Source organism: Vanessa atalanta, chromosome 27, assembly GCF_905147765.1.
Source record: "Vanessa atalanta chromosome 27, ilVanAtal1.2, whole genome shotgun sequence".
Lineage (NCBI taxonomy): Eukaryota > Metazoa > Arthropoda > Insecta > Lepidoptera > Nymphalidae > Vanessa > Vanessa atalanta.
The window spans coordinates 497,178-510,419 of record NC_061897.1 but is presented as its reverse complement, the minus strand read 5'-3'; the positions used below and the strand labels follow the sequence as shown (position 1 = coordinate 510,419).

Here is a 13,242-nt window from a genome sequence, read left to right as displayed (position 1 = left end):
GATTTTGATGTCAGGCATCGTGTAGCCACATGAAGGAATTGTTGGTGGCAGCGCACTACAATCATTGATTACGGAATTATCCGCAAAGAGGTTTGCCAGAAGATCAGCTTTCTCCTGCGGACTGTGAGCTAGCGATCCGTCCGGATACCTGAGCGGTGGCAGCGAAGGTTGACAGAAATTGCTTTGCACAGATTTGGTCAGACGCCAGAAGCTACGGGAGCCTCTAGGATGTGAAATAAGGTCATGGCCAAACCGCGCAATGCGCTGTGCATCCGCTCTTGTGTATGCCTTCCTACAAGACTTGGAAGTTTTATTGTAGGTTGCTTTCAGTGAGTCAATGTTAGATGCCCCACTAACGCAGCCATTGATCCACGCGCGATATGCCGCCTGCTTAGAAGACACAGCATCGGCACATTCGCGAGTGAACCAACGGTTACGCGTACCCTTACTGGCAAGGTCTGAGTTAGGAATGTAGTATTCCATCCCCAACAGGATCTCACCAGCAATAGCAGCGGCGCTAGCTGTCGAGTCATTCTCACTGAAGCAACGCTCCTTCCAAGGGACTGACGCATAGTAATCGCGCAAACCGTCCCAATCTGCCGACTTATAGTGCCAAATGCGACGTTTGCTTACCGTTGGTGGCGGCAGCTTGGCCTGTGGCACTTTGGTAGATATCAGGCAGTGATCCGAAGAACCAAGTGGAGCCCGAACCTCAACCTGATATTCCACCGGGTGGCTAGTCAGCATAAGGTCCAGTAGGGAAGGCGCTTGCCCGTCAATGTCTGGGATCCTGGTGGGCTGATCAACCAACTGGGTCAAGTCATGCGTGAGAGCGAAAGCATGGGCAGTCCTTCCCGCATGGTCAGTTTTGGAGGACTTCAACCATGATTCATGGTGAGCGTTAAAGTCCCCCAAAAACACCAGTTCCGCGTTAGGAAACTGCTCTTGCGCAGCATCTGCCACCCGACTAAGATGGTCAAATAGTCGGCTTGTCTCCAAGTCACCATTGTGGGATCTGTAGAGGCACACGTAGACCCGACTCTGACGAACCAAGTCCACACGTACCACTAACAGGGAGAAGGAAGGGTCCTCCAAGCAGCGCAGACGGTGACAACAAACATCCGCCCTGACGAACAAGCATACTCCGGCTTTTGCTTTGAAGGATTCTTCAAGCATGTAGCCGGGATAATTAAGGTAGCTGGTATCGACAGGACGGAGTATTTGAGTCTCCGTCAGAAACAACATTGCTGGCCGTGCTGTCTCGAGATGGTGGTGGACAGCATTGAGGTTAGCGTGGAGTCCACGGATGTTAACGAACTCAACCTCAAACAGCGTGGGAATGGTGGGGGTGTGCACCGCTGTACGACCGTAATTTCTTTTATGCACTGTCATGGATAGGGGGAAAAAAGAGGAAGAGACGTGAAGCGAGCGATGCGTTGCCACGATAAGGACGGTCAAAGTGTGGAGCTGTGTTTCCCCAATAAGTTGCCAGAAGAGAAAATAAACCGACCCGCCGGGCGGAAGGGCCCCCGAACCCTCCCGGTAGTGGCCGCCGGGACCCCACCGTCCGGTCACCAACCGGCACGACGGTCCACACCGGGATTATGCGTGGCCTGGTGGGGCAGCCTCGCGAGCTGGTTAGCAACGCTTGGGCCCCTGTACTCTGCCACGGGCGGCCAGCGGAACAACCGTTTCTACGGGTCTCCCTGACCGGCGGGTCAATATACTTTCCTCCAGCATTGGTTCAACAGCAACATCCACCGGACCAACACTTATCGCGACAATGCGCGCTCGGGCACTGGCTGTACGCCGGCTGATCTCGAAACGCGGCTGCAAGCAGCCACTTCACGAGTGTTTCACCATGCGTACGGTGGTAACAAGCCAGGCGGATGATTGACATCCTACCACCAGATGAGCAGATGGTCGCTCAGATGTCCCTTAGTCGCCTCTTACGACACCCATGGGAGAGAGAGGGGCAGTGAATTGTATTCTTACTCCGTCACTGCACGGAACAATTTCGATTTTCGAAAAAATTTCAACGTCGACGAAACTGTTATTAGAACTTAAGTTTAATTAAAGATGTATTAATCATAATACGAGTCATTAGCAAATCGCACGGAATACTAAGGTTTGTTTACCTTTATTAATTCTTAGTTTGGAAGATGAATGCTTCCATAAATCCTAGTGTCACCGTATTTATTTAATTCATGAGTCTCCAACAAAAGATACACACAAAAATATACGTAGCAGCAAAAAACAAATCTGAATTAGTTACTTAAAATTAAGAATAGCATATTAATTAGGTAAACATGTTTTTTTTGTGTTAGATTAAAAGTTTAGTTTAGTTTATATACAAAAATAAAACTGAAAGCAAAATGATCTGTCCTCTAGTGTCCAGAAAAAAATCTAGTCATATGCTGATTACTATCCAAAAGTAACGTCTATTTTATAAATATTCATTCATGTACAGGCAGCTACGAAACATGGCTCGTAACTTTCTAAAGTAACGGAAACATTTAACAATAAAAATTTTAAGTAATTCATTCATAATTTCCTGCCTTCGACTGTACTGTTGAGGCACTTTCATCTCGCGAGAGCAGTGAAAGGCGTTAGCAAATCATATTAACCTTCTGAATAATGTTAGAATTAATCTACTAATTAAATTCGCAAATGTACGCAAACTGCGCTACAAAGTCAAAATAATTATGTTACTAATAGCTTCCGGTCGTGGCTTCGCACTTTTGAAGGGGGCGGATGATACCCTACGTCCTTGTGTCCGAGACGTATATGCATTTCAAAATGATCACTTAAGTAGATTAGACGTAAAAGCGTAACAAACAAACTTACTCTCGCATTTATAATATTAATGATTGGTAAATCTGTGTACTGTCATAGGAACTAATCCTAAGGGTGGTGGTGTATTGAAGATTTAAGATGATTTCCCCGAGGACAGCTTCGCCGAGACACGAACGGAGCACAACTTGCAAATGCGTTGTATCGATACAATACCGCAGCGTCTGAGTTCCGTGCCGAAGACGATCATCGCGGTAGTTTTAGTAGGTAGGAATCCCACATTATCCAGTACGCCCTCCAGGTAAATTACTTAAGGTTTCCATTCCAGGTGACAAACAATAAAACAGTGTACTAATGACTGTTGTAAGTATATTTTAAACAGACATTTTTAACTTTGCCGTTTCATAGATTCTAATCATTTGTAAAAAATACATCGGTAATGAAGGCATATTATTCGATACAAGATTATATCGATGATAGAAAAGCGTGGAGTTAATGCTTGTTGACTTCCAGGCAGGAGATATAACATACATACATATATAATTGTATGTAACTAACATGACTGTATTTTTAGGTGTTGAAAAAGAGTAACTACTGAGTTTCTTGCCGGTTCTTCTCGTTAGAATGGACATTACGAACCGGTGGTAGCTTTACTTAATATAGCTTGATAAATGACGATTCAAAAGTGCTTGTAAAAACCAACTTTAATAAAGTATGTTTTGATTTTATTTATATATGCACGTCCAATCAACTTCATCAAAACCTGTTAAACAATAAAAAAAGGTGGCTCAGTCGGATGTACAGTAAAAACCAAACGTAGAAAACGTAGACGATGTTTCCTACAATCCAAATGTGATTACAACTTTAATATCACAAAATGCAGACAGGTCACGACCCGACGAGACGTAGCCTAAGTACACTTCACGTACCTATACTATTATATTCTTAAAATTTATAGACTATTATAACCTCAAGGGCGCGCCCGCCCAGCCACGTAAAAATATTATCATCGGCTTGCATTAGTACGAGTGACGGACCTTACAAGATGTCTTAGTGTGCGTGAGACTAAGAGTATCGACAGCAAAAAAATACAAATTAGATTTAATTTGTTAAGTTTAGTTTATTAAAGCGCCGAAAATCCACAACAGCGTGATTTTTAAGACATATTTTGCCTCGCACAATCACTCTGTGGAACCAGCTTTCGCCGGCGGTTTTTCCGAAGCGATACGACTTGGGAACGCTCAGAAAAGAGGGTATTCCTTCCTAAAAGGCCTCCAACAAAAAGAAAGATAATTTTTCTTTTTTTTAGCATTAGCAGTCTGTAAATTTCCCACTGCTGGGCTAAAGGCCTCCTCTCCCTTGAGGAGAAGGTTTGGAGCATATTCCACCACGCTGCTCCAATGCGGGTTGGTGGAATACACATGTGGCAAAATTTCGTTGAAATTAGACACATGCAGGTTTATTCACGATGTTTTCCTTCGCCGCCGAGCACGAGATGAATTATAAACACAAATTAAGCACATGAAAATTCAGTGGTGCTTGCCTGGGTTTGAACCCGAAATCATTGGTTAAGATGCACGCGTTCTAACCACTGGGCCACCTCGACTCTCAAAGATAATTTAACGTGTTAAATTCTTAAGGCTAATAATTTAACGTGTTAATTGTTCAAGACATTATTCCTCTATACTACTATTATAAATGCGATAGAATCTCAGTCTGTATGTTGCTCTTTCACGACCAAAACACTGAATCGAATATACGAAGCAAGCTTGAACTTCAAGGAATAATACGTGACGACCAACCCTGAAGACGCTAGCGAAGCCGCGGCCGTATTTAGTATTTAATATATGGAACTACATCGCCGAGGCTCAGAGGATTGGATTTACGTTATATTTCAAAATGTATTAAATTATAATAAATAAAGTCATATACTACAATCACATAACTAACCGATAATTATATTTACTTGACTGATATTAGATCAGAATATGAAATGAGGTTACGATTGAAATATTTATAATTTGTTAAATTACTAAGTTCGTTAACTAATCAAGCATAAAGTATTTTATTATTCATTATTCGAGTGTAGAAAAATTGATTATAACGAACTTCATGTTGCACAGCGCTGCCATCTATAATCTGACCTAGGCGACCTTACCGGATTGGACACACCACTGGGCCTATAGGGCCCTGAGCCATCGGGTCAAAACACATTGACACCGTAGCTGCGTGCTACCGTTGAGGACATGCTCGGACAAGGAGGTATGCCCTTACCCCGCTTGGCCTAGGTCAAGCAGGAGGAACCATCACACAACAGTAGGAAATAAAAATTATAGAATTGATGACACGCTACATACTGAGCCATATCGTATTCAATATACAGACAGGACACAGGTGTAATTTTATTGTACACTAGCTGCTCGTCCCGACTTCGCTTGGCTATATTACAGAATCTGTCATACATGATTTTTTTCATTGATACTTCGTATTTATTGGTCGTATCGTGATTGTATATAGCGAATAGCCTTCCTCAATAGATGGGCTATCGAACAATGAAAGATTTTTTTCAAATCGTAGCAATAGTTCTTGCGACTAGAGCGTTCAACTAGACAAACAAACTCTTTAGATTTATAATATTAGTATAGAAGTTCATGACCCGGCGAGACCAGAGATGAGGTGCGCAGACTAACTTCCTTAGACAAGATAAGTATATTATTTATTTATTTATTTATTTATTTGTAATCAACAGCATATTCAGAATATATTTGTACAGTTTTTTAAATTTCATGAAGACTATGGCCACAAAGATTACAATATAGAGTGTTTAATATAATATATTTAACAAAGTGGATAACAAAAGTGTGTGTGTGTGTGTTTGTGTGTGTGTGCGTGTTTATTTTTGGCGGTAAGATAGTGTTATTTGATTCCTCAATTGTTTTTTGGATAAGTGAAACAGGTCTAAATGAGAAAATAATTTGTTGTATGTTCGTGCTAGACGTACACTTATAGAGTACTTAAATGTTTCCTGTGATTTTATTAGTGTTTATTATATATACATATATAGTTTGTATGTGACGTATATTAGCTGAAATAGATAAACAAAAGTCATATAATCAAGTCAATATCGGCTTAACTTAGGTTTGGAATTCGTGAATTGAAGACGATACAAAAAAATATATGTTTAATTAATCTTCGAAAAGACGGAGTGCTTTTAACGGTTCTCTAAAAGTATAAAAGTAAAAAGTCTGTATACATCCCACTGCTGGGCTAGGGCCGCCTTCCCTTTTGAGAAAATTAAAGCTTCTCTAATTTGAGGTCGTGGATACACATGGAGCTGATTTTCATCAGTACTAGGTTATCCAGTGTACGTTTAAATGCGGGAGGAGGATCTTTACTCCTCCCGCATTTAAACGTACACTGCTGAGCTTTGACCTCGAATTGAGTAAATATCATTGGTCGAGATCTAAAAACAATTCTTGTCGACTGATACATATTGAAATAAAAGGGCGTACTATCGCCTGTCAGGGGCTTTGGTTAACTTTTGGCGCGAATTATGGGTACTTCGGACATACTATTTCAGAGCCAGAGAAAAATTGTCATTTTATTTGTTTTTTGTGAGTACTTATTATTCATTTAAACTGTTATTTGTTATTATTAAATCAGAAAGTAATTAAAGAGGTAAAAGTAAGTCTATTCCTCTTTAAAAGGTCATATTCACTTCAGGTCGGTATAAGACTACAGTATTCATAATGGATTAGTAAAAAGTTGACAGTTTGTTAGCAGCGAAGTTGTAATCACATTAAAATTGTATTATAAATAAATATATTTTGGTCAAGAACTATATGTAGTGTACAATATAGCAGAACTATTAGCAAATCGCATGGAATATGAAATCTAAGGTTTGTTTATCTTAACTCGTCGTGCCATTGGAATGTACTTATGTACTTTCTTCCATATGCTGGACAAATTGTCAATAATCTCGAATATGGTCTAACGATACGTGAAAGCGAATGAAAATCAACACGGGGAGTGTAATTTAATGTCACTGGCATTAGAACTTGTGGTTAGCGGTAATGGCTGCACTTTCCAATTTTTATATTGGCCGATGAATAAGCTTATCATTATTACTATAATTTATAAAAAAAATTATAGCATATGTTGTCGGGCTGGCGAATAGAACACCTGATGGAAAGTTGTCACAGCGTACTGCTAGCCATTGGGTATGGATGCATTGGTGCTTTTTTTATGGTATCGGTAGGCGGACGAGCAAATGGGCCATCTGATGGTAAGTGGTCACCACCGCCCATAGACAATTGTTGCGTTGTTAGAAATATTAACCATTCCTTACATCACCAATGCGCCACCAATTTTGGGAACTAAGATGTTACATTCCTTATGCCTCTAGTTACACTGGCTCACTCACCCTTCAAACAAAACAATACTGAGTACTACTGTTTGGTGATAGAATATCTGATGAGTGGGTGGTACCTACCCAGACGGACTTGCACAAAGCCCTACCATCAAGTAAAGAGTGCTGTAAGAAATTTTAACCATACCTTACACAACCTTGGGAACCGAGTTGTGTCCCTTGTACACGCACACATATACACATAGACAACCAAAATCGCACTTACGAACATAATATTATTTTGGTTTTCATTTCTTTTTTATATATATATATATTCTACACCTTTTGAAAGTATTCCCTATTAAGGAATATCATCTAGTTTGAAAATAATCTTCGAGGAATCGCTGACTCCGACATCAGTAAAATTTATATTCGTTTCAGGGACAGAGGTCCACTGCCAGTGTTGCTAATGTAAATACCCTAGATTTAGACAAGACTGCAAACAAATTGTGTACATGAGCTTTTTTGGGTTCCACTGCCTCACTTATGTTTCAAACCAGAATACACCAAACCTAACGCTTGGCAGTAGAAGATATGGTAAGGGACCAACTCAGACGAGCATAAAGCTTGCAACCAAGTATATACGTCAGCAACACTCGGCCTATTATTTTAAGTAAAGACTCTTTGGTTTTGGTACTGCGTAAATTTATTTAGATAAAAAGAAATATATATTTAATGGTTCATTGGACTAATCATAGTACAAGCCGTAAAAAAACGATATTACAACCAAGATGCCATCTTGACAATATTTTAAAAGAGATTTTGCAATCCGCAAGATATTTACTCAATTTATCTAGACTTTCTTTGAACATGCTCTAAACTAAAATGATTGATAAAATTTTTTATAAGCTAATATGCGACTGGGCCGCACGACTCGCTCAAAGTGGCTCAACGGACCATAAAAACAACTTAAATATTAACACGGTTTTATACGGAATATGGAACTATCCTAAGAGGAAAGGACACCTAAAAGTGGGACAAAAAGATTCATCAACTAGATCTTTGTTGTATAAATTTAATCCAATAAAATAATTCAATGTCAATCATATTATTATAAACACAGTTTAATGAATGAAAACTCCATTAAAACCGACCAAACGACCCAGAGGTCAATGAACATCGACGATCGCAATTTACGCGCACGAGCACGCAACTACAATTCGCGATACGAACGCAGAATTTACTTAACATACATATATATTAACCGTACAATCATTATCGCTTTAATAATAAGATTACATGAACGTTATATTTGATAGCGTGATAAATATATTCGATTTGTTTTAAGGCACGCGAATCGATTTTCGGACGGTGTGAAAGTGTGTAACATTATTACGACGGTAGTTCTAAAATAATGGTTATTTTATTGTTTTGTTAACGGTACGAAATCGGAAGATGACTTAACTAACTAACAGTCTTTGTGCTGGTCTTTCTAAATAGGTAAAATAGGACACCAATGTGGACCTCCTAGCAGTTTGAGAAGGTTTGGAACTCTCTCCACCACGTTGCTGCTTTTGCTCCAATGCGAGTTGGTGGGTACGTCAGATGCTCACCCACAATGTACAGGTTTCCTCACTATATTGTATAATATAATTAATATAAAGTCTCTTACCTCAGCGCCAAAACTTCGACGTTCGGCATCCTTCGTATGAGACTCACATCACCGAGTTCGGCGCCCCTGGAACAAACGCACGATTATTAATAAAAAAAATCACAGGAAACATTTAAGATTAAACTAGTTATTGTGCCGTTTTTACTGACCATTTATAGGGAATTATAAATTTCTCGAAAATAAATCACCGAGGTCTGTAAAGCCCTCTCTTATTTTTTGGGGCATTCTGGCAAATTTGCCACCTGATGGTAAGTGTTCACCACCGCTCATAGACATTGGCACTATAAGAATTATCAACAATCCCGTACGTCGGCAATGCGTGAGCGTGACCAACCTTAGGATCTACGATGTGATGTCCCTTGAGTTTGTCTTTACTCTGGCTCACTCGACCTTCAAGACGGAACACAACAATACAACGAACTTATATTTGGATGTAGAATAAGCGATGTCTATCCAGACATCCGGTACCACCCAGACGAACCCCCACAAAGCCCTACCAAGTAAATGTAAAGCTAAAATTTCATAGGCAGTCCATAACCTGTAAATTCCACTTATACCTACATCCTGTCATAAACATATAAAAACATACTGATAAGATATAATACTAATAAACATATCGAAAACGATTAAATAAGAAGTATTTTAATGTAATGTGACATAATAAAAGATACTCGCGTCGCATACTCAACGAGCGCTTATTATGCGTCGCGATTCAACTCACGCGCAGGTTGACCTTGAACGATTCAATGCCAACGAAAACGATTTTCGAGAGAACGGTTTATTATCGATTAAAATGCAATCACTTTTCATCTTCAACGATGGAATTGTTACCGTGATAACAGAATCACAATTCGTGATCGTTTAATATATTGTATTATAGTATTTTAAAGTATAAAATTACTAAATATAAAAGCGCACAGTACCGGACACGTGATAGAAGTGAAACTTCTTAAACATATATATTTATATTTCTTCTACGTCATATAATTCTTCTCTCTCATGTAACGAAATCTGCCTTAGCGAGGCACATACTTAAAAATTGTACCTCAGTCTCATATAAAAAACATCACTTAAAAAAACAACAACATTGTCTTGAATGTTCGACATACATTGCCTCTTTAAATAAAACTATAATCCGATACACATTGTCAAGGAGATCGGTTGGACGGTACACAAGTTAATACTATAGCTTAATCTAGAGACGAGGTACAGCAAAGCTGATTATATACAAAAAATACATAAGTAAATATGACAAGTCGCACATGCATCTCAAAAAGATATAACAATATCAATTTTCATATAATAAAAAATCAATAAATAAAAAGACCCGCTGAGTTTCTTTCGCCGGTTCCTCTCAGGTCAGGGTGTTATTTTTCCGAACCGGTGGTAGTGTTTAATTTGACTGTCAATAAATGTAAGGCTTCTATATTGAATAAAGGAATTTAAGTTTGAGTTTTGAGTTTACACACACATAATTATCACTTATCGTTCTTAATCTTTTTGAGTTACCATTAACATTATATACTGATTATTACTACAGCGAACTAATTCTATCATAGACTTCTGGCGTACTCAAATATATACATACAAATCTACTAGTTTTGACTAATCTTTACATAGTATAAAACAAAGTCGCTTTCTCTGTCCCTATGTCCATTTGTATGCTTAAATCTTTAAAACTACGCAACGGATTTTGATGCGGTATTTTTTAATAAATAGAGTGATTCGAGAGGAAGGTTTTGTATATAATACATAAGACAATATAGTTAAGTAACACTGATAATTTTAAAAGTTTCTAATGTGATGTCGTAAATTTATACATTTTTTGCGCTTACATTGTAAACGCTGGCTGAACCCTACAAGATAGATCAAAATAATGTACTTCAGTATTGTACACCATAAAACGGTCTTCAAAAAAGTCCGCGATGGCATATGTCTATCTCTTAGGGATTACCCACATTGCACCCGTGCGAAGCCGGGGCGGGTCGCTAGTACGATATATTCCAAACAAAAACACGGCATTATTAATAAGACTTGTTTAACGGATGACGATTTCACATCGATTGCTCTCTTTCACAATGTGACGTTTCAAAGAAGACAAACCGTGCAAACGTTAAACATACTCAATGGCAAGTTACAACTCTTTATTTATTTAGTATAGTAAACTAGCAGCAAGAATGCTAGCAGCGTTTCCATTTTAATGAAGAAAATGAACTAAACCTGCTACTATTGAAGACAATAAAAGGGGAAGTTAAATGTATGTATATTTTAGATTTTCTTTTGTATTACTAATCACAGTTCGAAATGTTTTCAACATTAACTTAGGCTAGAAGGTACATTATGATTTTAAGGTTTCACATTCAAATCAATTTAATTTATTATCTTAGTCTCATAATTCAAATGGATGTATTGTTATTAGTTTAATAGTAATGAATATTCAATGTTATTTAGATAATTAATTGCTGTAATTTATTAATTTTTGATTATTACATAAAATAGTACCAGACTGCATTGATATATAATTGATACGAGCATGCCGTGTACACATGCTTAGGAATGTAATCTAGCTCAAAATTGTGTAATTCCATAATTTTAATGTATGTTCTGATAGTATTCTGTTTGTGTACCTATAAATAAATAAATAAATAAATAAATAAATAAATCATATCAATTTTATTCAAGTACACAATGAAGCGTTTTTGAATCGTCGATATTTATATACTAACACCGTTTCGGAAAGCAGCCTTCAGCGAGAAGAAAGGCAAGACACTCGCATAGTTGCTCTTTTCAAATAAACAGATTTACAATGCTGTTTTTTTTTACAATAATTAGTGTCCTGTTATGGAACCCGAGCATACATCCAGGCGTTTTTTTTTTCTAAAAAGTACTCTCTAAAGATTAAAAGATTTTATTAATTTAGTCTTAATAAACTTTTTAAATTTCATAAATGGTAAATTGGTTACATTTCCCGGTATCTTATTATGTATGCGTATACCATCGCCCAAAAACGTTCTCTGTACCGTATGCAAACGGAAAGTAGGGGTTACAAGTTTTTTCTTATTTCTTGTTTTAATAGTATGTATATCAGCTTTTATGGAATACTTTTGTATATTCTTCTGTATAAACATTATATTATCATAAATATATTGTGAAGCAGCCGTTGATACACGTATTTCTTTAAATTTTTCACGTAACTATGTCCTAGAGCTAATATTGTAAATAGTTCGGATAGCTCTTTTCTGCAGAATAAATACTATTTCAATATCTGCTGCATTACCCCATAACAACATTCCATATGACATAAGACTTATATAATATAAATAAAAAAACAGATTAACATATAACATATTATATTTATTTCAAGCTATATCATTGTTTTGTATAATAATCGTTCAATATGTTTAATAAAGACATGCGCGTGCACATATTATTCAACAATGGGTTACGCGATGCACGCACACAAGCGTCGTTGAGCATGTGTGCGTGACCTTGGGAAAATCAATTCAGAATTCCTGTTAGACGACGCTCTGATCGGAATCATCTTTGTGAACTACAGTTAATCGCTGATTATAGTAACTCTAAATTTAGTAACTATTATATAAAGAATGCTTAATTATTGGATCATGCAGAGGATCGTATTTGCGATCTTTGCCTTGCCACTATGCCACTAGCGAATTTCCTTTCCATGAGTCGAGTAATACCATCGCCGGAGTTTTGTGGCTTAATTAAATCAAATCAATTTTATTCAAGTAAACTTCACAACGAAGCGTTTTTGAATCGTCGATATTTAAATACTACCACCGTCTCGGAAAGCAGCCTCCAGCGAGAAGAAACGGTAAGAAGCTCGCATAGTTGCTCTTTTTAAATAAACAGATTTACAAAGCTGTTTTTTTTTACAATAATTAGTGACCTGTGATGGAACCGGAGCCTAAATCCAGTATCTATTTCCCGGTATCTTATAATCCGACATATATTATTCTGAGCTGAAGGTTTCTTAGGATTTCACCTGCTTGAAAAACAAAAGATTTGTCTCCGTGGTCGGCGGTAGAAGACCATAAAATATTTCTGTTTTTTAATGTTATAATGCAAGCATATTATTATCTGCGCTAATATTGTAAATGCAAAAGTAACTGTCTGTCTGTTGCTCTTGCTTGGTCAAACCACTGAACCGTAATTAACGAAATTTGATATTTAGCAAGCTAACTAAACTAGTGAGGCTACTTTTGATGCCTAACACCCAACAACCAATCCCAGAAATACCAGCGAACAGGCAACTATAAGTATCCGATGATTCAGTGTATTACAAAATTATGCATTTATAAATACAATCATTGCTATCCAAATAGCTTCAATCATTCCTAGTGTATATCAGTGAGCCGTGACACACATACACCTACGCAGCTTTATATATAGATGGTGAAATGTCAAC

At 37.7% G+C, this 13,242-nt stretch overlaps 1 protein-coding gene across 2 annotated transcripts in view; it reads right to left on the bottom strand.

Moving 5' to 3' along the window:
* The window catches only part of LOC125074166, a 67,227-nt gene that overhangs the window by 18,390 nt on the left and 35,595 nt on the right, over window positions 1–13,242 (bottom strand). For both annotated transcript variants that reach the window (XM_047685409.1, XM_047685410.1), the window contains exon 2: window positions 8,814–8,879. In XM_047685409.1, the coding sequence (XP_047541365.1) occupies window positions 8,814–8,879 (66 nt within the window). The remainder of the gene's footprint in view (window positions 1–8,813; window positions 8,880–13,242) is intronic.